The sequence below is a fragment of the Caloenas nicobarica genome, chromosome 13 (assembly GCF_036013445.1).
Source record: "Caloenas nicobarica isolate bCalNic1 chromosome 13, bCalNic1.hap1, whole genome shotgun sequence".
Classification (NCBI taxonomy): Eukaryota; Metazoa; Chordata; class Aves; order Columbiformes; family Columbidae; genus Caloenas; species Caloenas nicobarica.
The window spans coordinates 17974653-17997758 of record NC_088257.1 but is presented as its reverse complement, the minus strand read 5'-3'; the positions used below and the strand labels follow the sequence as shown (position 1 = coordinate 17997758).

General features: G+C 54.8%; 2 protein-coding genes across 3 annotated transcripts; one reads left to right on the top strand and one right to left on the bottom strand.

Moving 5' to 3' along the window:
• Positions 1–6068: 6068 nt before the first annotated feature.
• On the bottom strand, positions 6069–17293 carry ZMAT2 (zinc finger matrin-type 2). 2 transcript variants are annotated; one of them, XM_065644155.1, is made up of 6 exons: positions 16263–16286; positions 14143–14236; positions 13540–13663; positions 12033–12106; positions 8737–8882; positions 6069–7039 (listed from the first exon to the last, which is right to left on the bottom strand). In XM_065644155.1, exons 1-6 carry the CDS (start codon positions 16269–16271, stop codon positions 6896–6898), a joined length of 591 nt encoding a protein of 196 aa, XP_065500227.1. In that variant the 5' UTR covers positions 16272–16286; the 3' UTR covers positions 6069–6895. The 2 variants fall into 2 exon arrangements, with proteins under 2 accessions (XP_065500227.1, XP_065500225.1); XM_065644153.1 differs by lacking the exon at positions 16263–16286 and adding an exon at positions 17231–17293 and having other exon boundaries at positions 6176–7039.
• Positions 17294–17413: 120 nt separating this feature from the next.
• On the top strand, positions 17414–23091 carry LOC135993935 (histidine--tRNA ligase, cytoplasmic-like). Its single transcript, XM_065644152.1, has 12 exons — positions 17414–17563; positions 17653–17772; positions 18164–18259; positions 18908–19033; positions 19191–19298; positions 19771–19869; positions 20212–20305; positions 20404–20531; positions 20613–20855; positions 21654–21770; positions 22051–22197; positions 22429–23091. The coding sequence occupies exons 1-12, from the start codon at positions 17414–17416 to the stop codon at positions 22483–22485; spliced, it is 1485 nt and encodes a 494-aa protein (XP_065500224.1). The 3' UTR covers positions 22486–23091.
• Positions 23092–23106: the final 15 nt, after the last annotated feature.

Below are 23106 nucleotides of genomic sequence, written 5' to 3'. Positions count from 1 at the left end.
CCCACTGGGCAGGTTTAGGCCCAGGATGTGTCAGTAAAGTTTTCCTGAAGTTGTAGGTGGTTTGTAGGTGAGAAGAAGGTGTAGCTGAGGTGACCAACTCAAAGGCCACTACTGGTGGAGTAAACTGTATTCTCTTGACCAGTGACACAGCATCATATCCCCCGGCCCCTCTGCTGGGACAGACAGAGGCTGAGACACAAGCCCAGCCCTGTGTGGATGCGCTGTAGCCTTTTCCTACTTTTGAGCATTTTCAGGACATGGGGGTCAGTCCCACTCAGCTCTGGGTGAACGAGTTTTGGCTCCTTGGAGGACACAAACTTCACTGGCAGCTCAGGACACCAATATCTCTGCTCCTGCTTCAGAGGGGGGGATTTTCTTATAAGCTCAAGCCTGCAAAGGGAGCTGGTCTCATGTTTGGTGTCTTGTTCCTCTTGAAGTAAGAGAACTTGGACCCAAATCAGAAGAAGGGCCAGGTCACCATTATCCTGAGAGCGGCAATTGTGCCCCCAGCACCTTCTTAGACACCCTCCCTAAAATGTCTGGTGGGAAGGTCTCCTCTCCTTGGGAAGGACTGAGAAGGGAGGGAGGGTCAGTGAGCTGGAAAATAAGGGTGGGCAATGGTGTGATGGTTGCACGGGTGAAGAGCAGAGGCTTGGGAAGAGAGCAGGTAACACCTCTGTCAGGCACCAGCTGACTCAGCTTGGAACACTGTGCCCAGCGCCTGCATCTGAAGTTTTGAAAGAAGATTAAAAAATGATTTAAGGCTTAGAAAAATATCTTACAGGGAGAAGCAGAAGTGAAACTGCCTGAACTCTGTGCAAAAAGAAGCTGGAGGAGGTTTGATTGCAGGACCAGGGAGGTGTCACAAGGAGGAAAGCCTGGGGACAACTTGACATCTAAAGGCGTGGGGATGCGTGGCTTGAGCCAGACAGCTTCATGCACTGGGATCAAGCTATAGGAACTACTGATGGTGTCTGTGTCTCTTCATGCCTGCAGATTGATGTGGAACAGAAGATGTGGGTTCATCAAGCCATGTTTCCCCATTGTATCTTGATTAAATGGGAAGACTGGCCCTGGGGAGAGGGGTTTGAGCAGAGAAACCACTGCAGCTTTCCCCTCCACGTGGGTGATCCCACAAGAAATCTGACCTGCTCTTTCCTATGAGAAGGTCCTAAAGCCACAAGGAAGTATCTGGTCAGCTCCCAAAGGGCTCCAGGGAAGGGGCCATCACCCCAACACAGCCCAAACATGACAATGACAGCTTCCCTTGGCAGGACTCCATGATCTGTGCTTAGATCCTGAAATTTGTGTCCCTCCCCTCCCCTCCCCTCCCCTCCCCTCCCCTCCCCTCCCCTCCCCTCCCCTCCCCTCCCCTCCCCTCCTCTCCCCTCCTCTCCCCTCCTCTCCTCTCCTCTCCTCTCCTCTCCTCTCCTCTCCTCTCCTCTCCTCTCCTCTCCTCTCCTCTCCTCTCCTCTCCTCTCCTTTCCTCGTGCTAAATGGCAGCTGGAAATGTTGGAGTTGGGACCCCAGCAAGGAGGCCAAGGAGCAGGAGTTGGGGTGGATGTTTCCTTGTCCTCGCCCCACATACATCTTGCATCAATGCCTGAACAACAAACGGGTGTTTGCAATTCACTTTGAAGTCCCACATCCCTGGGTTAGGTTGGTGGTTTCAGGAGGGAAAGGCAGGAAAAGACACATACTCCTTTGTCCCCATTTCTGGTTTTTAGTCATCTGCTTCTATGGAGCCATCCCGGATCTCTGGGGATGCATCTCTGGAGAAGAAAGTCCAGTTCTTCCAGACCTGGACAGGTATGGGGATGTTCTCTGCTTCTCTATCCCCACTTCATTTCTCTGTCCCCATTCCCAGGACAGGGACCAGCTCCACCATCCCACTCTCTCCTGGCCTCTGCCGGGGGCTCTGTGGCCCCTTGAGACACCTCCAACACCCTCAATCTGCTCCCGGGAGCTTTGCAGATCCTCCGGGTCTCTGTTTTCTCCCCCACCAGCCCTACTTCTTTCCTCTCTGTCTGGGAGATCAGTCATCGAGGGTGTCGACGTGCACCCGACTCCCGCGGGGGGGTGGGAGTGCGGAGCTGGGGGTGGTGTTCTGCTGCGAGAGCCAAAGCTGCCATCAGCAGCCGCTTTGATCTGCAGACAATTACAGACGAGTGTAGGACCTCGCTCCGCTCCGCCAATAAATAATGGAATTTGTGCGTTGACACAGACAGATTTCCCCCAAACTGTCAAGAGAAGGGGAGACGGAGAGTGAGCGAACAGGAGCCCAAGTGGCTGGAGGGAAGGGGAGATGAGCGGGCAGGGGAAGGGGCTGTGGGCAAACAGGGAGAGGGGGCAAGGGAGGGTGAAAAGAACAAGTTTAAGGAGACAACGCTGATGAGGGGAGCCGGGCAGGGGGGCGAAGAAGCCCAAGGAACACTTATTTGTAGAGGGGAAGGAGAATCAAGACAGGAGCTGTGGGTGGAAAGGAGGGGGAGTGCTGCACACACAGCAGGCTGGAAGCAGAGGGAAAAAAATAAATCTGAAGGTGGAAAAGAAAGAGCAGGAGGAACAAAGGCACAGCAGTGCCCGGGGCTCCCGCTGCCTGGCAGATCAGAGCTCCCCGCGCAGGGACCGTATCCCCGCAGCCCGCGGCACAGCGGCCCTGGCTCCCCTGGGGAGGCACCCGTGAGCGGCTGAACTGGTGCCACTGGTGCGCAGCCAGCAGCAGAAATCTGCTCCAAGATCACAAGTCCCCAGAAAACCTCCTGCAGAAGCCTTGTCCCCACACTCCCCTGCTCCTCCCCATCTCCCTGATCGCTCTCCAGCCTGGAGCTGTTTGTTCTCTGGATGACGATGTTTTTTTATTTTGCTTGTGACAAAGAAATATCTTCCCTTTGCTCAGGAGCTCCACACTGAGCCCAGCAAGAACCACCCAGCACTCCAATGGCTCTCCAGCTCAGCCGGGCACCAGACCCAACTGAGATGGGGGCAGCCACTGGGGCCATCTCATTCCTCCCAGTTTGGAACACTCCAGAGCACCATTTGTCGCCTCTTGGCCCCATTTGTGGCTTGACTTGGCTCAGCCCCATTTGTGGCTTGACTTGGCTCAGCCCCGAGCAGGGACCATGTGGACGGTGGCCCAACCTGCCAAGGTCTCCAGGCCAAGCACGTCTGCACTGTACATGTTCCCTGCTCCTTGTTGTGCCCTTTTGGGAAAAGGGGTGTCCAAGTTTCCCAGCCAAAGGTCTGGATGGGGATCAAACACCTCCCAGCCCAGGGACCCCCCACAAGTCTCTTGCCTTCCCCTATCCCAGCATCTCCTCCCTTCCCGCTCCCTCCTGCAGAAACACCAGCTCCAACCAGTGGTTGGACTTTTGTTCTTGCACATATCAGGTTCTCCCCCAGGGACACCTTGTCCCCACCATGAGAAAAGCAGGACAGGTTACAGGCTGGGCCAAGCGCTGACTGATGGGGGTGGCACTCAGCAAACAGGGTGTCCATGGAGCTGGGGGCTCCGGGTTTGTGCGGGACGGTGCCGCAGCAGAAGTTGGGTGCAGAGCCAGGAGCCTCGCAGCCTGTCCCAGCAGAGAGGGTTTGGTGGCACAACCTCCTGACACCACCGTACTGGGTCAAAGAGAAGTGGGAGGGGGTTTCTGGTGATATTGCCTATGGAAGCTGTTGAGCTGCATGATGGCAAATGGCAAGAGCAGCTGCCTAACTGGGGCAGCTGTAGCTCATGGCCTGAGCCGTGGGAGGACTGGAGCTCCTGCCAAGCTTTTAAACCTCTGCTTTGGGAGGGCTGGGTGTAAAACTGGTGTAAATTGCTAAAAAGCTGAGTCTTTTTGCTAATGAAGTCCCTGAAGCAGGTAACGATTCAGCTGCCCAAAGCAGAGTAACGCACAGGGCCAGGCTGGGACACCTCCAGAATCACTGCAGGTCCCTGATCCCAGTCACTCTGCTGGGCCGGTGGGAATCCTGGGCTGGATCCGGTGGCTGCTGCTCTGGTCCCCAGCAGGACCTGAGGAGAGCGGTGGGAAGGTGGGACAGCAAGGGAGGGCACAGCCGCCTCCCAGGCCCATCTGAAGGGGAAAAACAGCTTCTCAGTGCGGTGGAGCTCAGCCCCTCCACAGCGCTTCAGTCCCCCCTCCCACGGTGAGCCCATGGAAGACAACGTGGTGGGGACAACAGATTTGTGTTTCCCCTGGGCTCTGCAGTGACACCCCCAGTGCTTCTCCAGTAACGCCATCAATATTTAACGGGATGGAGCTGTAACAGTCCGGCTCAGCTGAGCCTAGTCCCCAGCCTGGTTGGGACGCAGGCAGGTCTGCTGAACCGGGAGATCCTCCCCGCGGGTCCCCACAGCCACACAGTGCGAGGAACTGCTCTGCGGCCAGGGCAGAGCCTCGCACCCTCTGCCCAGGCACTGAGAATGAGCACCGAGCTGGCTCCAGGCACCTCTAAACATTTTCACAGCAAGACCAGGCAGGACACTCCAGCCTGGACATGGGAACCATGAGAAATGTGTTCTTTACTCCACTAGATCCCAGTTTTAACCTGCAGAAGAGCTGCAGGGAAGGGCTGCAGCCCCGCAGCTGGCACAGAGCACCCGGCCCTGTTTGCTGGTCAGGGACACAGCAGGGAAGAGCTGCTGAGCTGCAGCCTCCCTCCCTAGTTAAACCCCAAACCCTGACCTCCATGGGCACATCCAACAAAATCCTCACCGAGTGCTGAGGAAGAGTCACTGAGAACTGCTGCTTCAGTGTTGGGTGAAGCAAAGGGTTAATCTGGCAGGCGCGGGGAATGTTATCTGTCTCTTCTCTAAATATTATTTCCTCCCATGAAACCAGCTTTTCATCCTTGGCTAGAGGCAGCTCCCGCTGCTGGGAATCCAGCAAGAGCTTGTATCTGCTGCCGCACACCCCAGTGCTCCCAGCAAGCCGCCGAGACAAAGAGCGCGGCTCCCCCGGCTCCAGCAGCCCCGGCACTGGGACCAGGCGGCTGCGGCGCAGGGACACTGGAGCTGCGGCCCAGAGGACGCCGATGGCCTTGGGATGGAGTGTGGGTACGACAGGCTTTTTACTAAAGAGGAATATTGTTAATGAGAGTCCTCTCCCACCCCACAAACCAAATTCAGGCTGCAGCGAGGGTTTGGCTGCCTGTAGAGCTGGTGGCTGGGATAAAATGGCTGCTGCTAAATCTTCTCTGAAACGTCCTAAACTTTTAATGTGTATGAAACTGCTGCAGCATCCCTCTCGCACCCCGGAGGGCACAAAGGCACAAGCATCTCCTCTCTCCCATTCAGCCGGAGCCACGTGCTGCAGCCTGAACAGCGTTAAGTACGTGGCTGGAATGAAAGTCGCCTTCCCGGCTTGTGCGCTCAGAGAGCGCTTGCCGAAGTCAAAGGAGTGCCAAGTTAAAAGGGTCAAACCTCCAAGGACAGTTGTCTCTGACTGGCTCTATATCATTTCAATAGCATCTTCAACGGGGATTATAATCTGAATTGAAGCGGAAAGACCCGAGGCAATGAAGCTGTCAGCGGTCTAAGATTAAGGAATTAAAACAGCAGCAAAGCATTACAGGATTTGTTCTAGATGTATTAGAATGAGCAGGCGAAACACACTGCAGCCTTCCCCGGGTCGGAAGATTTGTATGAGTACAGAGAAGGGCAAGAGCAAGGATCTCATCAATATACATAAAAAGAGAGAGAAGGGTGAAACCAAGCTATGAAAACCCAGCCACGCGAAATATAAATCCTCACTGTAGAGGGAAATGAGTCACACAAGGTTTGAGTGAGGTAAATAAAAGTAGAAATGAAGTGGATTTAGGGGAGGGCAGAGGTGACAAGACACTGATACCAGCAGACAGGAAAAAAAATGGCCATTAACATACCAAGGCTGGTAAAGTCTGGACCGCAGCCCAGGCTGCTCTTGGATGGGCTCATGGAAATGCAGGTCCCAGTCCCGTCCTCCCTTCCCTTCCATGTTCTTACACCCATCTCCAGAATTCCTTTAAAAAGCCAGGAATGGTGGCCAGTGCCTGCACTGGGGAGCTGGGTGGAGAGAGAGGGGGTGACAAGCCTTGCCTCTGCTCCATCGATGTCCCCACAAGGCCACCGCGCAGCCTGACAGACACCAGCAGCTCTTCTCAGAGAGAAGCAGCAGCTCTGGAAACAACAAAAGAATCAAACTCCCACCAAAGGACCCATTAAAACAATCCATTTATTTCTGGCAAATTGCACACACCTTTCGTTCATTTGCTCTATCCTAGATCAGTTGTGGGGAGGAATTTCTCCCTGGCCTTAAAGATACCAAAGTGATGGGACGAAACACCGAGAAAAGCAGGGCAGGATTCCTTGCAGATAAAATACACAGGAAAGTTTCAGCGACCCTGACTCCATGCAGCCGCCAGCTCTGCTCAGCACAAGCTGTAACGATGCAGGTGGTACCACTCAGCACCGCTTGCTGCGGCACATTTCCCTCACCTACACGATCCAAAAAAGCAACGGAATCGCTCCCTGTGTCTCAAAAACACAGCCTTGCTGACAACTAGAACAAACTAGGGCCCGGAACAACCAGACGAATCCTGAACCAGGCCATCTGTACAGAACTGTTGCACTTCACTGACACAAAAACGTACCCAGCAGAGCAGTTCCCTGCGCGCGCAGGGCCACGGAGCAGCGAGGAGCAGCCGGATCTAGGACACAGAAGGAGAAGGGAAGCTAATGACAGGCAGAGCTTGCTCTGCAGCGCAGGTAGAGCATGGAATCGCTTTTCAACTCCTCCAGCCAACCTCTACTGGGAGATTTACGTACAAGTCCTCAATCAAGTCTGTTAAGAGTTATCCAGAGTCCCCTGGGTAAAAACAATCTGTTTCAAGAAAGAGGAGAGTCCAGAGCTGCTCAGTGATTCTTTTTGGTTGAGCCGAAACCCGAGAAACCCATCACAGCTGCCATTTCGTCATCCTCTTCAAATGTCAAATCTTCCTCCGCCCGCCTTTTCTTCTCTCTCTGCTTCTCCTTCTTGTAGGCTTTGGCCTTCTCCTCCTGCAGCAAAGGACAGAACAGCAAAATCACTTGAACCTCCTGAGCTGAGGAAGCTTTTGAGACACAGAGCACTGCACAGTTAACCCAGGTCCTACCAACTGCACCCAAGTTGTGTCTGGGGAAACGGCCTCAAGTTGCACCAGGGGAGGTTGAGGTTGGATCTAGGGAACAATTTCTTCCCCAAAGGGCTGTCAGGCATTGGAACAGGCTGCCCAGGGCAGTGGTGGAGGCACCATCCCTGGAGGGGTTGAACAGACGCAGAGATGAGGTTCTCAGGGACATGGGGCAGTGCCAGGGGTGGTGGAACAGTTGGACTCGATGATCTTAAGGGTCTTTACCAACCTAAATGATTCTGTGATTCTACGAAAGCAGCCAGCAGAAACCTGGTCTGCATCTCCCAGGAGGTTTCCCACCCCACGAGGGGAGTCCACATACAAGACATAGCCAAAAAGAAGTTTTATGAAACACTCTCTTCCGAACAAATGTCCAAAGTTTTGTCTGGAATCAACACTGAGGCAAGAGGAAGCTGTTTTTGAAGCAGAGGCCTTTCGCTTGTACGACGCCCCATTCCAGCGGCTGCGGTGCCGAATGTCACCGCCTGTTGGCTCTCAGCCTGGCAGAGTGACAGCTGCTCACTGGAACAGAAGCTGAAGCTCTCAGCGGCTTGGGGGGGTTTTGGCATCAAAGCGTTTGTGCTGCTCTAATCAAAGCGTTTTGCTCTGCGAGGATCACAAGCCCTGGAACAGCGCCAGCCTTGCACCGGGCAACGCAGAACCAGGGCTCCGGCTCCCAACTCAGCAGCCACTCCTGTCGTCCCCATTGCCAGCCGCAGCCAGTGCAGACAGCCATGCCCTGAAGACAGCTACAACGAAAGCTGCTGCTGATTTATTTGTTGCCACGTGTGCCATGCTTTTCAACCCTCGGCACTGCTGAGGCACCTGCCTCCCACCTCCACCAGACAGACCAGGCTCAGCAGCACCAAAGCCCGCTTGAGAGCGGAACACAGGGCTGCTCTGTGCGCACCCCACCAGAGCACCCTGCAGTGACACAAAGCTTGGGCTTGGGCAGGGAGGCTCAAACAAGCAGCGATTTTTAACATTTGGTTGGTATCTAACTTCTGATGAAGGAGAAGCATCCACAGAAGCTCCTCAACTGTCATAACTTTGTCAGGTTTTCAAATAAACTTAATCTTCATGTCAAGGAGCTGACGCCTGAGCCCAGATTTGAGAGGAATCTCCTGTCTCTCACTGCCTCCGCGCACACCTCACCACTCACAAAGCTTTTCCACTCTCAGGGAGCCCACCCACAAGCAACGTGCCACATGGAGAAGGATCCCAGCAACCCCAAGAACCATGGAAGGGACAAAGACACAGATCTGCTTCACGGAGCACACAAGTTCAAACACAACAGGACACAAAATGTGGGTGCACTGTCAGGCTTGTGGCACTCTCAGTGGAAACCTGAAGCACCAAAAGTTACCCTCACACAGGAAGAGGGGAAAAAGGTTTCCAAGGCCAGCAGCAGCAAACTTCTTAACAAACAAAGAACAATGACACAAACCTCACTCATAGCAGCAGACAAGAAGTCCATGCTATCAAGAACAGGGCTTCTGTGGAACAAGATTAGGAACCTGGCTTCATTTCCTCACAAAACAGTTCATAGGGGGAATTGCTTTGTTGGTTGTTCCCCAGCCTCACCTCCTCACGGAGCTCCTTCATCCTCTCCTCAAAGTCATAGTCTTTCTGCTTCTCCTCCATCTTCTTCTTGTTCACCTCAAAGCGTTTCTTCACCTGGTCAAGTGTGGAGCGCTCCACCCGCATGGACATGCCCAGATTTCTCTGGTCTGGAAAACAGGAGTAGAATCAGTCACGTTCAGCAACACTCGTGGCCTTTGAGGGTCTGCACATTGTCCCCGATCCCAATTTCTCAGCACGGCTGCCCCTTCCAGACTGTCACCCCTAACCTCAAAGCAACTTCAGGCCAGACTACGCTCAGGGTCAAGGCCATATGCCCCCAGGCTCGGAGCTCCAGCCTGACTTGGCTGCACCGGCTCGCGGGCCACCCCCCACTGACAGCGCAGGGAGCAGTATCATCCATTAGGGAATCAGAGGCTCGAGAGCAGCTCCACGGAGAGGGATGTGGGGGTTCTGGTTGACGGCAAGTTGAACACGAGGCACCAGTGTCCCTGGCAGCCAAGAGGGACCCGTGTCCTGGGTGCAACCAGCACAGCACGGCCAGCCAGGCAGGGAGGGGATCGTCCTGCTCTGCTCTGCACTGGTGTGGCCTCACCTGGAGCATTCACTGTGTGCAGGGCTGGGGACAGAGGATAAAAAAAGATATAAAGCTACTGAAGAGTGTCCACAAGAGGCCACAAAGTTGGTGAAGGGTTTGGAGAGGAAGCTGCACGAGGAGTGGCTGAAGTCCCTGGGTTTGTTCAGCCTGGAAAAGAGGAGACTGAGGGCAGAGCTCATGGGGCTGCAGCTTCCTCAGCAGGGGAGCAGGAGGGGCAGGGCTGAGCTCTTCTCTCTGTGACCAGTGACAGAACCCCATGGAATGGCAGAAGATGTGCCAGGGGAGGGTCAGTTGGACATGAGGAAAAGGTTCTTCACCCAGAGGGTGCTGGACACTGGAACAGGCTCCCCAGGGAGGTGTCACAGCCCCAAGCCTGACAGTGTTCAAGAAGAGACTGGTCAACGTCCTCAGACACACGGTGTGAACTGTGGGGTTGTCCTGTGCAGGGACAGGAGTTAGACTCAATGATCCTTGTGGGTCCCTTCCAACTCAGGAAATTCAATGATTCTAGGATCGTGTCCCGTGTCCCCAAGCAGCAGGGCCCAGCGCAGCACTGTGCCACCACCCAGGTGACCCAAACCAGCGTGGGGAGTGTGACACAGCACGGCCTCCTCCCCTGGAGGACACGCAGTTTCTGTCCTCTGCTGTTCACAGATTCCTACACAGACTGGGATTTCTGTGTCCAAGGGGATGGGCTTCAGGGGGACACCATAACCTAAACCAGCTGGTCACTACAACGATCTGTATGTTACTCTTAACAAGAAGGAAGACATGGACTATTCTTTTAAGATTCCCCATTAGGATGCTCCTCGTCTGTTGGTGTTCTGATGCTTCAGGAAATTTAATCTTGGACTACTGGAAAAAAAGGCTGGCTGGCATGTAGAAAAAGGGCCCAGAATAAACCTGGCCAGCTGGCACCTCTCAGCTGTGGGAGAAACCAAACTAGCCAGCAGTAGCTCTAAGAGCTTCTGCTGCACAGGACATTTGTAGCTAAAGCAGAAACATGACATATTAGGCCAGGCCTCTCATTCAGTGGCTGCTTAGAGCAGATTCCCAAGTTTCCATTCCTGGGTAAGCCCAGGTTGAAGGGACCAGCCCCAGCAATGTCTCTAGCCTGCGCTGCCCAGTGGATCCAACCAGCCTGGTGAGCCCAGTACAGGTTTGTCCCAGGGACACAGCAGCACTTGGAAGCTCAAACTACAGACCAGGAACTAGTATGAGGGCAGCCAGGAACATGCAGGTTTCAGCCAGATTTATTGACTGGCTCAAAAGCTCCCAAACTTTGTAAATCACATTGTCCCTAAGAACTGGGCATCAGCCCAACCCCAGCTCAACCGTTCATCTCAGGACTACGCAAAGTCACGCCAGGATTTTTGACTCCAGATTCTCTCATATGGACTTATTGCTCATTTCCCAACATATCAAACAAAGCACTTCAGCGTCCTACTCCCATTCACATAAAAGCACAGGGCTTTAGCACATTGGGTTTTCTTCCCATAGCTACAGAAAACTGGCCCTCAGCTCCTCTTCTGAACCCCCATTTCTCAAAGGTTCAAGCAGCCAAGTGTGCAGCTCGGGGTCACACACATCACCGCCTTCTCGTGAAGGGGCCATTTGTTGACTTCCACAGGGCACCAAGAATCACTTTGAGGAGCTGAACGATGTGCCAAGAGTGTGTCAGCACATCCGGCTGCTCCTTTACTTGTTCCACTTCCCCGCTCTCTGAACATCTTGAGGATAAGCAATGCCCAGTTGTGAAATGGGAGCCAGTTCAATTAGGGTACAGCCCTCTTCTCCAAGTTAAACACAGGAAGGGAAAAGATTGGTTAACGGGAACTCTGATCTCGTCTTTATCTTGGGGAACAGAGAGAAGAACCAGAGACACGTACTGGACCACACCGCTCGACCCAGCTCCAGGGTCAAACTGCCCCACTCCGGTCTCTGCTCATCCTCAGCAAACCACAGCCGTGTAAACTCTGATCGTACCCTGGAGCTCAGGGACCAGCTTGGAATCAATAATTCATTAAGACTGAGTGAAGCTTTCACTTCTGTCTCACTGGGAAAATCTTTGCCAGTTTACATGAATATTGGCCAAGGTGGCCACCAGCATCCTGGCCTGTATCAGAAATGTGGCCAGCAGGCCCAGGGCAGGGACCGGCCCCTGTCCTAGGCACTGGGGAGGCCAAAACTCAAATCCTGGGCTCAGTTTTGGGCCCCTCATGCCAAGAAAGCCCTTGAGGTGCTGGAGCGAGTTGAGAGAAGGGAACGGAGCTGGTGAGGGGCTGGAGCACAAGTGTGATGGGAGCGGCTGAGGGACCTGGGGGGTTCAGCCTGGAGAACAGGAGCTGAGGGGAGACCTTCTGATCTCTGAACTGCCTGAAAGGAGCTTGGAGCCAGGGGGGGTCGGGCTCTGCTCCCCAGGAACAAGCGCCAGGACCAGAGGAAATGGCCTCAAGTTGCACCAGGGGAGGCTGGATCTTGGGAACAATTTCTTCCTGGAAAGGGCTGTCGAGCATTGGAACAGGCTGCTCAGGGCAGTGGTGGAGTCATCATCCCTGGAGGGGTTGAACAGATGCAAAGATGAGGTTCTCAGGGACATGGGGTAGTGCCAGGGTTGGTTTAATGGCTGGACTTGACAATCTCAAAGGTCTTTTCCAACCAAAACGATTCTGCAATTCTAAGGTACAAAAATTATCCTTACGTTTTTTGCCATTGATGTGATCCAGGAAGTTAATGGAGTCTTTCACCACGCAGTCACAGACGTTACAGTAATACCTGGCAGGAGAGAGAAAACAGTAACTCCAAAGCATAAGATCACCTCATCTCACAACTCTTTGAGACAACCTACAGCATGAAATCTGCACATCGTTTGTGATACAGCTCCTTTCTCCTGGGCAAGAGGGAAGAGACTTCCATTAGAGAGTCCCAGGCAACAGGAATGTGCAGGGCACGTGCCAGACGGCCAGCACTGCCCGGGTTACACTGGAGGTACCGACACCACTGACAGACGACAGAAACCAAATCACCAGCTGATCTGTGATCTGTCAGTCACGGCATCTTCCCCTTCCAGCCAGAACCAACAGTGTGGGATGGACTCTGTGACACCGCAAGGCTCGGCTGCCCTCCTCCAAGGGCCAGGCTTGGCTTCAAGGAAAGTCCCCCCATCCCTATGGCCTCGCAAGTCCCTGCTTTGTAGAGCAGCGCTGTCAGCCCAGCTTAAAAGCTGCTGCAGAAACTCAGCCAGCGCTTGTGCTCCCAGTCCTGGGCGCTACTCAGGGCTGCACATCTCCCTGCCACTGCTGGCTACACTGGCCAGACACTAACAGGCACAAACTTCATGTGTTCTTCTCAACCTCTCTATGGCTTAGGACGAGCCAAGAATCCTTTCTGCCTTGGCCAAGCACGATCCGCACATGCAGTGGCCAAGTGTTAGGTTGGTGCGAAAGGAAACGCGGTTTTTGCATTGTTGAAACTGCCATTTGATATTGGATACATTCTTAAATAAATGTGGTTATGTTATACATCATATTAATGTGCTTTTCTCACTTTATGGTATTTTGCTACTGACTTATTACTTGTTGTTTGTTTTACATTTAGTTTAGACTATGGAAATGATTCTAGACTAAAAGCAAATTTGAGTGATTTTCTTATTCGAGTTCAAAATGGGTCATAAAGCACCAAAGACAACTTGCAACATCAACAGCGCATTTGGCCCAGGAACTGCTAACGAACGTACAGTGCAGTGGTGGGTCAAGAAGTTTCGCAAAGGACACAAGAGCCTTGAAGATGAGAAGCACAGTGGTGTAATAAAGATGTGTCTGAGCCTAGTTATAATGATTTAAAATTCACGGTCCAAAACTGCGGTTAGTTTTGCACCAACCTAATACCATCCCTAGGGACAGGTAGGTGGGTGTTTCTCCCCTTCCCAGGGCACAGAAATCCAAATCAGAAACTCAAATCACCAGCAGACAGGGTCTTGCTCGCGGTCGGTGCTACGGGTGGGCAAAGCAACGCTGGCATCACATAATAACATTCGGAGGGGCTCATCCTGCTGCGGCTCTTCCACACATCACCCCCAAAGACCCCGTTCAGGTGTAACACGGGGCAGCATTGGGCTCCAAACCCAGGAGGGGATCCCTGTAAGGGCTCAGGGTTCCTGGGCCTCATCAGCACAGCCCTGGGACTGCAACAAAACCACCCTGACCTACCCGCCCATCTCCGACTGTGGGGTGGTTTTGGTGATGACGATGGTTTTCCCCAGCTTCGACTCCAGGTCCACTTTGTAGTCTCGGTGCCGCAGAAGTTCCCTTTTGACGGGCTGAGCTGGTTTGCCTAGAACGTACACACAAAACCAAGTGTTTATCAGAAAAGGTCAAGCTTGATATGCTGGATTTCACGGTGCCTTTGATGAAAAGGGGCCTGCCAGGAAGCTGGGACTACTTGATTCATGCAGAAATTACATCTTTTTTTTTTTTAATCTGTAAAAGATCATTTCCTCCTCACTATTCCCTGGTTCCTACTAGAACCAAATAGATCTGTGAGGTGTCTCCAGCTCTGACTTGGGTCATATTCTGAGATCTTGTTTCCAGGGGCTGATTGTTCCTCTCCCTCCCCAAGGAACAAGCAGACAGAGGCAAAGGTTCTCAGTCATTACTTTTGTCAAAAAATATATTCAGTGGCAGGTAGAGGAAAAAGGATGGGACCAAGGCAGCCCTGAAGTGCTGCTGCTTCCCTCTGGATTTCACTTCCAGCCGCTCTGTCCCTCTCAAATGCAAAGGGCTGGGGTTAACTCACTGCCAGACACCACGCACCATCTTTCTTTTCTCTCTCTTCTGTGAGCCGCTTCTCTGCAAGTTTCTCGTATTCATCTTTGTCCCACTTTCGGCGGAAGTCAAAGTTCTTAGTCTGAGAAGGAAACAAAGCGTATTAATGTTTATCATGATTTTGAGTAGCTCTGAGGGGAGACTGAGGAAAGAGGTGGAATCGCTTGGCCTGTGCAGCCACAGCAGTAAATTAGGGACATCACGTTTTATCCTCTTGTCCTGTGTGTTCATATCTAGGAATTAAGGATGTAGCTTAAGAGAATAACATTGAGCATGCCCATATCTACTTCTTCTACAAGGATTTCAAAGCACTGAGAAAAGCAACGAGCTTATCTCTATGACTCCTGAGATGATCAGCTCACTCTGAAAATGAGACAGAAACGGGGTTTAAATGGATTGACCTGAGACCTCAGAAGTGCCACCTGACGAACACAGCGCAGGTGTTAGCAGGTCACACCCCCCGCTTCCAAACAGCAATTAAATCCAAGCTGCAAACATGGGATGAGGAAGCTGTGAAACACAACACGAGCTACAAAGAGTTTGATTGAAATGCAGGAGTTCAGAAGGCTGCGCACACCGGCTCCCGCAGAGATCGGCCGCACATTTGCATGTTACAGGAACCAAAGCGCTGAGTTTGCTGCGAAATCACAGGAACCAGTATGAGTTTTACAAGTGTGATGTGTACAAACAAACCAGAAACAGCTCTGAAATGTCCATCTGTCACAGCAGGGTGTGGAGACACCAGGGAAACCGCCTGGTCCTGCCCCAGCTCCCCGGAGAGCCCTGCGGGGCAGCGACAGGACAGGCCACGGGAAGAGAAGCCCAATTCAGGTGAAGAAAACCAAAACTGTTATTTTGAGGGGGGATTTTTAACTAATCACCAGCACTGAGGGCAGAAGTGACTGGACAAGAATCCCATTTCCATGTCAGCCCAGTCTCACCAAACCAGCACAGCCTCTTCCCCGAGGCTGCCCCGTGTGCACCTGGTTAATGGTCATGGTCGTAGCTCTGAAGCTTCTTTATTTTCTAGAGAAGAGAACTCCCGTTTGGTCAGAAAGCTGCATTTCTCTTGGCACGGCAGTGAGAAGCTCTCAGCTTCATATTAAAAAAGGATAGATGTATTTTAAAACACCTCCAGGACAGAAAGACCCCCCCACACCCACCCTACCACCTCCTCCGTTCAGCCAAATCAAGAATCCAATCACAATCCAAAGGAAATAAATCTCATTTGAAGCCACAGCAGCAGCAGCACAGTCATTTAAGGTTTTCTCCTCGGGCAATCCTTCAAATGGAACGAACAACTGCTGATAGGAATGAAAATGCCTTAGGGAGGCACAGAAAAATTCTCATTTATTCCCAGAGTTTCTTAAGCACTTTAAGCATGTCATAACAGGTTTTATTAACCACCCTGAGCAAAAGAAAAGAAAATATCACGGAGTGTAAATTAATGTTTGGGGGTATTTTCCAGAATCTAGACTATCCTGCACGCCAGCGCATGATCACAAATCATAGCTGGGGGGAGCCCGGAGAGGAGGCAATTTACTTGCTGCTTCATTCTCCGCTTGTAATAAAAGGGAAAGAGTCTTTTGCAGATCTTTTACCAATCTCCCTCCTCCAGGCATAGGGAAAGAAATTAAACCCCAAACAAGATTTTGGCTAGACATCATCCAAAGGAACTTTTCTGAACTGGTCTGGTGGAGGCAGGGGTGGCCACAAGCCCTAAAGTCTTTATCTAAGAACCACTTCGGGTGACAGAGAGTATTTCCCAAATAAGTAACAACAATTAAAAAGCAGAAGTGCCCCAAAGCCTCCTGTTCCCTGTGGATATGGACAAGGAACAATCTGCCACTACCAGCACCAAAGACTACAAGATAAGTCTCAACTCAGGCTCAGTCTAACAGGACGCAGACACAAATAAACCCCAGGCCCCATGTCTTGGCGGGCAGACATCCCGCTCCCCAACCTCCCTCACCACTCCTCAGCAAGCGGCTTCAAGGGAAAGGAAAAGTGGCCGAGAACAAAGAAAAGCGCAGCCCCTGTGCGGATGACAACTCCCTGGGGTGTCACCGGAGGTGTCTGAACTGCTCCGGCTCTCCAATGGCACTCACCTCACCCATCCTATCTCAGCATTCCCAACACCAGATCCTGTGGGATCCATGAAGGCAGCCAGAGCTCACTGCTGCGCTGCACAAATCCAGCAACACCACTAAAATAAACAAGTCATGCAGGAGCCATCAGAGGATCCAGAATGAGACAAGGGGCAATGGGTACAAACTAGAACACAGGAGGTTCCACTTCAAGATGAGAAGAAACTTCTTCCCGGTGAGGGTCCCAGAGCCTGGCCCAGGCTGCCCAGGGAGGTTGTGGAGTCTCCTTCTCTGCAGACATTCCAACCCACCTGGACACCTTCCTGTGTAACCTCATCTGGGTGTTCCTGCTCCGGCGGGGGGATTGGACTGGATGAGCTTTCGAGGTCCCTTCCAATCCCTGACATTCTGAGATTCTATGAATCGCGAGCACAGAAAAACCAGCTTCTCCGTGCAGGGCAGACGGCAGCAGCAGCTCCAGCAGAGCCAGGAAACGGGCAGTGCTGCCCCGGGGGAGCCAGAGGAACGGGCAGGACAAGAGGGGGAACAGGAGGAGCTGCCTCCACCACGGCCCAGTCCCAGGAGGCCCCGGGATGGGCTGAGGGCAGCTGGGCACCCCCACCCGGGGCGGATCCCCACACAGCGCCCGGCGGCAACGGGAAGATCGGGGGGGAGTTCGCCCTCCTCCGAGCCCAGAAGGCATCGAGGCCTCTGAGGGGGCCCCGAATCTCCCGCCACCCCCGCACAGCGAGCACCGCGGGGTGAAAAGCAGAGATGGGGCCCCCACACCAGCCCCGGCCCCGCCACGGTCCCTCACCCCAAGGCCGGGCTGCAGGCCCGAGCGCGGCCCGAACGGGCGGGGCGGCCCTGGCGCCGCCTGCTCCTCCCGAGCGGCCCCGACCCTGCCGCCGGCACAGCCCAGGGGCTACCGGGCAAGAGAGAGAACGAGAGCGCGGCCCCGCCGCCCCCGCCCCGCTGCCCACACCTACCCCGCTGCCCGACGCCATGTTGAGGATGCGAGCGACAACGAAACGGAAACTGTCGCGCGGTGGCTGCCCGGGCCGTAAAGCGAGGCAGTCCGCCAGAGCACCAACGAGTGCCCGAGCTCTGGCCTAGAGCGCCGTGGGGGAACGGTCATGTGGCCTGGTCGCTTCCGGGTTCCCGGGCCGGCCATGCTGCGGCTGGGGCCGCTCGCCGCCGCCGGGCGCCTCCTGGCGGGCCCGCGCTGCGCCGGGACCCGGGGCAGCCTCTCCCGGGCTGGGCCGGGCCCGCTCGGTGAGCGCGGCCTCCCGTCCCGGGGCCTGGTCCTGAAGACGCCCAAGGTAACGGGGGAGCGGGGGCCGCGCCGGCACTTACCGGGCTCTGCTTTCCCCGCTCCCGCCGCTGACGGCCGCTCTCCGTCCCGGGCCAGGGCACCCGCGACCACCCCCCCGCCCACACGGCGCTCCGCGACCGGCTCCTCGCCGCCGTGGTGACCTGTTTCAAGCGGCACGGGGCGGCCGCCATCGACACCCCCGTGCTGGAGCTGCGGGTGAGGCGGCGCCGGGACCCCCCGCTCCCCCCCGGGGTGGGGGTGACCCTGGGGCTGTGCGGCCCCTCTGCCCCCAGGGGGTCCCCCCTCCTCCTGTGGGACTGGGGAGCACCCCGTTTCCAGGGGCTGAAGGGCAGGTTTGGAACAGGGCTGGGGGGACACAGCTGTGGGAGCCCCTTGTGTGGGGGGATGGCGCCCTGAACCCTCTTGTGCCAAAGAGGGCTGGGGGGGGTGTGTCCTGTTCCCCTCTCTGCTCCACTTATGGGGTTTGGGGGAGACAGGCTTTGTGTTTTGTCCCCCGTCCAGGGGGACCCTGCACCCCAGAGCCACCCCAGAGGGGATGGGGACACAGCTCCTTGGCTGCCTCCCCAGCCCCGTCCCCTCTCCCCAGGAGACACTGATGGGGAAGTACGGGGAGCAGGCGAAGCTCATCTATGAGCTGCAGGACCAAGGGGGAGAGCTGCTGGCCCTGCGCTACGACCTGACCGTATCCTGCGCCCGCGGAGGGGACGGGGACACAGTGAGGGCACTGCCGCCCTGGTTGAGTCACCCGAGCCCTGACCTGTGGTCCCATGGGGGTGATGGGAACCCCCTTTCCTCTGAGCGGTGCACATGCCACCTCAAACCACCCCACAGCAAAGTGCCCCGTTTTTCCACAGTCTGTGACATGCACCAGTATGTTCCACCATACTGGTGTTACCTCCTCCCAGTTACAGTCCCCAGCTCTGTGTTCCTGTCCTGCTCGTTCCACTGTTCCAGTGCCCCAGGGGCTGTTTGCTGAAAGTACAAAGCAGGTGTTCCTCCAGGGCCTTCTCCACCTTCATGTCTCCCTGAAGAGGTCCCCTCTGCATGCCTATATGTCTGTGTTATATGTTGAATTCTCTCCGATCGCACTGCGAGAGGGTGAAATGAGCTGTCAAGGTGCATGTGTGTGAGACGCTGACATACTGTGGTTCAGCAGAAGGAAATGGAGTTGTCCTGGTGTTGGTGGAGCTCTGAGTAGGTCATCACACTCATCCTCAGCCCTGGCTAATGCTTCCTGGAGATCTGGGACCAGTTTGCACAGCGGGAGGTAAACGGGAGCTGTGCAGCTCAGGAGTTCTCCACGTTCTTGTCCTTAACTCCTTGGCCCCAGGTGCCCTTCGCTCGCTATTTGGCCATGAACAAGATCACCAACATGAAACGCTACCACATCGCCAAGGTCTACAGGCGGGACAACCCGGCCACAACCCGGGGCCGCTACAGGGAGTTCTACCAGTGCGTGAGTGTTGTGGTGGCTGTCATGTGAGAGGCCAAGACTGTGCGGGGACTCACATGGGTTTTGCTGGCTAGTTTGCCTTTGGCTGCTGCGGGGCTGCTCGGTGGAGTCAAAGTGTCTCAGCTGTGCCAGGAGCCACTGCTGCTTCTTCTGCCCCCAGGACTTCGACATCGCTGGGCAGTTCGACCCGATGATTCCTGACGCCGAGTGCCTGAAGATCGTGCATGAGATCCTGAGCGACCTGCAGCTTGGAGACTTTCTCATTAAGGTGAGACCAGAGCTGGGTGGTTTTCCCCCCTCTGTGCCTTCCCCTCCTGGTGGGTTGAGGTGCCGGTGAAATGTCCAGAGGAAACACCCACAGCTGCAGCTGCCCGCACCACTGGGGCAGGAAGAAATGGTGAGGGGGATCTCCCCTGAACTGGAGACTCTTGAGCAGGGTCTGGTTGCGGTAGAACAAGGGATGATCATTTTAAACTAAAGGAGGGGAAATTCAGGCTGGACATGAGGAAGAAGTTGCTGCCCCTGAGGGTGATGAGAGCCTGGCCCAGGTTGCCCAGAGAGGTGGTGGGTGAACCACCCCTGGAGACATCCCAGGCCAGGCTGGACGGGGCTCTGAGCAACCTGAGCTGGTGAAGATGTCCCTGCTCATGGCAGGGGGGGCACTGGGGGAGCTGGGAAGGTCCCTTCAACCCAAACCATTCTGCGTTTCTGTGATTCCAAGTGTGCCTCTCCTGCCCCAGGTCAACGACAGACGGATTCTGAACGGTGTGTTTGCCATCTGTGGCATCCCGGAGAGCAAGTTCATATCCACATGCTCTACCATAGACAAGCTGGACAAGGTAAGGGTTGTGCTCGTGGGGAGATTGTGGCCAGTCTGAGGGGCAGATGTCTCAGGCTACACAGTGTTGTGGCTGTTCTCATCAGAAAGGAGTTCACAGCAGCTGAGCCATGGGTGTTTCTAAAGGATTTGGGGAGCTCTTTGGTGTGGTTAAGAATAGATCCCTGCATTTCCGGTGGTTTCGGTTAACAATTCCTGTGAGAGAAACGTGGATTGTTAGTGAGATTACTGACTGCTGTCTTCCCACATGTGTTGCTAATACATGGGCTGGTGGAGACAGCGGGTGCTGAGAGCAGCTACTGGGAGTGGCTGCAGCAGCAGAGGTTCTGGTTTCCCCTCGCAGATGCCGTGGGAAGAAGTGAGGAGCGAGATGGTGGGTGAGAAGGGGCTCTCTCCCGAGGCTGCGGATCGCATCGGGGAATACGTCCAGCTGCATGGTGAGCACGGTGGGGTCCAGCCCTTGGCCTTGTTCCCCCGGGCCGGGCAGGGCCAGTGCCAGAGGGATGTGAGGCACCAACACAGCTCCTTCCCACAGGTGGGCTGGACCTGATCGAGCGGCTCCTCCAGGACCCAAAGTTGTCCCAGAACAAGCTGGCCAAGGAGGGGCTGGGGGACATGAAGCTGCTGTTTGAGTACCTGACCCTGTTTGGCATCGCGGGGAAGGTGAGGATTGTGGGGGCAGGAGGGAGCTGCCCTCGTGGCCCCCCAGTGCGCCCGGTGATGGGGCTTCCCTGTGTCCTGCAGATCTCCTTCGACCTGAGCCTGGCGCGGGGGCTGGACTATTACACGGGGGTGATCTTTGAGGCTGTGCTGCTGCAGCAGGAGAACGACCACGTGGAGGAGCTCGTCAGCGTTGGGAGCGTGGCTGGAGGCGGCCGCTACGATGGGCTGGTGGGGATGTTTGATCCCAAGGGACGGAAGGTGCCCTGCGTGGGGGTCAGCATTGGGATCGAGCGGATCTTCTCCATCCTGGAGCAGAGGGTGAAGGTGGGTGGTGCGTGGCATGGGGAAGGCTCTAGGATGTGTCTGTCATTTGCTGCAGAGCTCTACAGCTCCACAGGGTTCGGGAGGAGGGGATTTGGGTGGAGAAGATGGGTCCTCTCCTGCTGGAGTGTCTGCGCGTGGAAGACAGAACCCTGTTCTGCAGCCTATCAGGATGCAGTTGTGGGCAGCCGAAGGCAGCATTTTGTAGCAGCTGCCAAGGACGCGTCAGAGATGGGCCCTGAGCTCTGGTCCTGGCTCAGAACTCTTCTCCTGAGTCACTTTGCTCTTGTCTCCTGCCTGTGAAGTTTTCTGTCCTGGGGATTGTGAAGAGATTAATTCAGTAACAGCTGTGGCACTTGCTCTGTAACGAGCACCCTAGGAAAGCCTGTGAGGAAATTCATCACTCTGCATTTAGTTCTGAGCTTGGGATTTGTAGCAAGTAGGGCTGAAGCAATGTGTTTGTAGCTGAAGAATCAAAGGAGACATCAGAAAGCTGTCCAGGTCCCATCTGAGAGGGAGGAAGGAAGGGCAAGGTCCCATGGGAGCAGCAGCACGTGACTAAGTAGTGTTTCAGAATGCAGATTCTCTGGGGGACTCATTGCACTTGCCCAGGCTGTCTTACGTGTGCACACGTTTTGCTTCTGGAAGGTTGTCCTTGCTCAGGAGCAGTCACTGAAGGGTGACAGTTCGCTTGTAAGTGTGTGTGTTGTGGGGAGCCAGGTTAAGGTCTGAAGACACGAGTAGATGAGCTGCAGGTTCCCTCAGAGCCCATCACTCCTCTAAGTGTGGCTGTCCTTGCAGGCTTCCGGGGAGAAGGTTCGAACAACTGAGACACAAGTGCTGGTGGCTACACCCCACAAACACTTGCTTGCTGCAAGGCTGAAACTCATCTCTGAGCTGTGGGATGCAGGGATCAAGGTAAAGGACGTGGGTTTGGCACTGGTAGGGGTGTAGGAGGGAGAGCCTGGAGGAGCTGCAGCACAGCGAGACCAGCCGCACTCGTCATGTGTCTCTTCAAGGCTGTCTGAGATGTAGCAGGCAGAGATCTGAGGAGACAGCCAAGAGCACTAAACAGAACCGCTCATTGCAGGAGCAATGAGGCAGAGTTTTCTGTGGGATTTTGGTGCTGGCTGTTCTGTTCCAGGATCCATCAGAGCAAATTTTGCACTAATGATTCACCTTATCTGCTCCTTCCTAGGCAGAGATGCTGTACAAGAAGGATCCTAAACTGCTGAAGCAGCTGCAGTATTGCGAGGACACGGGGATCCCCCTCGCTGCCATTGTAGGGGAGCAGGAGCTGACAGATGGAGTCGTCAAGCTGCGAGATGTCGCAACAAGAGAGGAGGTGAGAATGCCTTTTTACACTGGGTTTCAAAAGCACTTCCAAAATCTAGCAATTATTGAAAGGCTCTGAGTTTTCCCCCAGTAGTGGTTTCCTCTGGGGAGCTGCAACACAGATCTCCTCCAGAAAACCAGCACCGTGTCAGTATCCGCAGCAAGTCCTTAGGGCCAGATTGAACTGTGCTCTGCTCAGGGTTTCGGTGCTGCTACCTCTTCCTCTCCATTTGCTTTGTAGGTTGATATCCCAAGAGAAAAGCTTGTTGATGAGATCAGAAGAAGGCTGGAGCCCTAGGACTTCCCTGGCCAGAGCTGCTTGACTGAACTGCTGTACAAATGGACCCGCCAGCACCCTTCCCGCTGAGGTTTGGCCACTATCTGCTAGCCTGGGGCTCATCTGCCTGGGCTAAGGCAGTGTGGACACGGGATCTCCGCTTGGAAAGGAGCGAGTGGGTTTTAAAAGTTATGGACAGTGCAGTCAGCAGGTTAACCTGGTTGACAGCTCTGAAGGACAGGTCGAGCTCGTGAGCTCCTAACACCTGTAGCTGGGCAGCCTGTGAACACCTGCCACAGGCGGTGGTGGCGGCGATGGGTGCATGTGGAGCAGCTGAAGCAGGATCGGGCTGAGCTCAGCAAGGGGCAGAGCTGGGGGGTGCCGGGCGCCTGCAGGCTCAGGGCACGGGGCAGGGTGGTGGGGGATGTGACCCCCGGCCCTGTGAGGGCTGCAGGGGCAGCTCCAGCCTGCGGCCCGGGCTCTGCTGTGGGTGCAGGGCCGGGCCTGCGGCACCGGGGCCTCCTGAGGGAGGACACGAGGGGTCTGCTGCACGCAGCCTCTGGCTGGGGCGGGCGTGGAAGAACTCTGTATTTTTGTATATTTAAAAAAAATAATTAAAAAAAATAAAAAAAGAAAGGGAAA

Bases quoted from the DNA above. Each gene is read 5' to 3' on its own strand.
- ZMAT2 (XM_065644153.1), bottom strand. The intron at 13,664-14,142 runs GTGCGTGGTGTC...TGTACGTTCTAG, and splicing joins AGAGAGAGAAAAGAAAGATG to GCAAACCAGCTCAGCCCGTC. The intron at 8,883-12,032 runs GTAAGGATAATT...CCTGTTTTCCAG, and splicing joins TCACATCAATGGCAAAAAAC to ACCAGAGAAATCTGGGCATG.
- LOC135993935 (XM_065644152.1), top strand. From the start codon at position 17,414: ATGCTGCGGCTGGGGCCGCTCGCCGCCGCCGGGCGCCTCCTGGCGGGC. The intron at 19,870-20,211 runs GTAAGGGTTGTG...TTCCCCTCGCAG, and splicing joins CCATAGACAAGCTGGACAAG to ATGCCGTGGGAAGAAGTGAG. The intron at 22,198-22,428 runs GTGAGAATGCCT...TTTGCTTTGTAG, and splicing joins ATGTCGCAACAAGAGAGGAG to GTTGATATCCCAAGAGAAAA.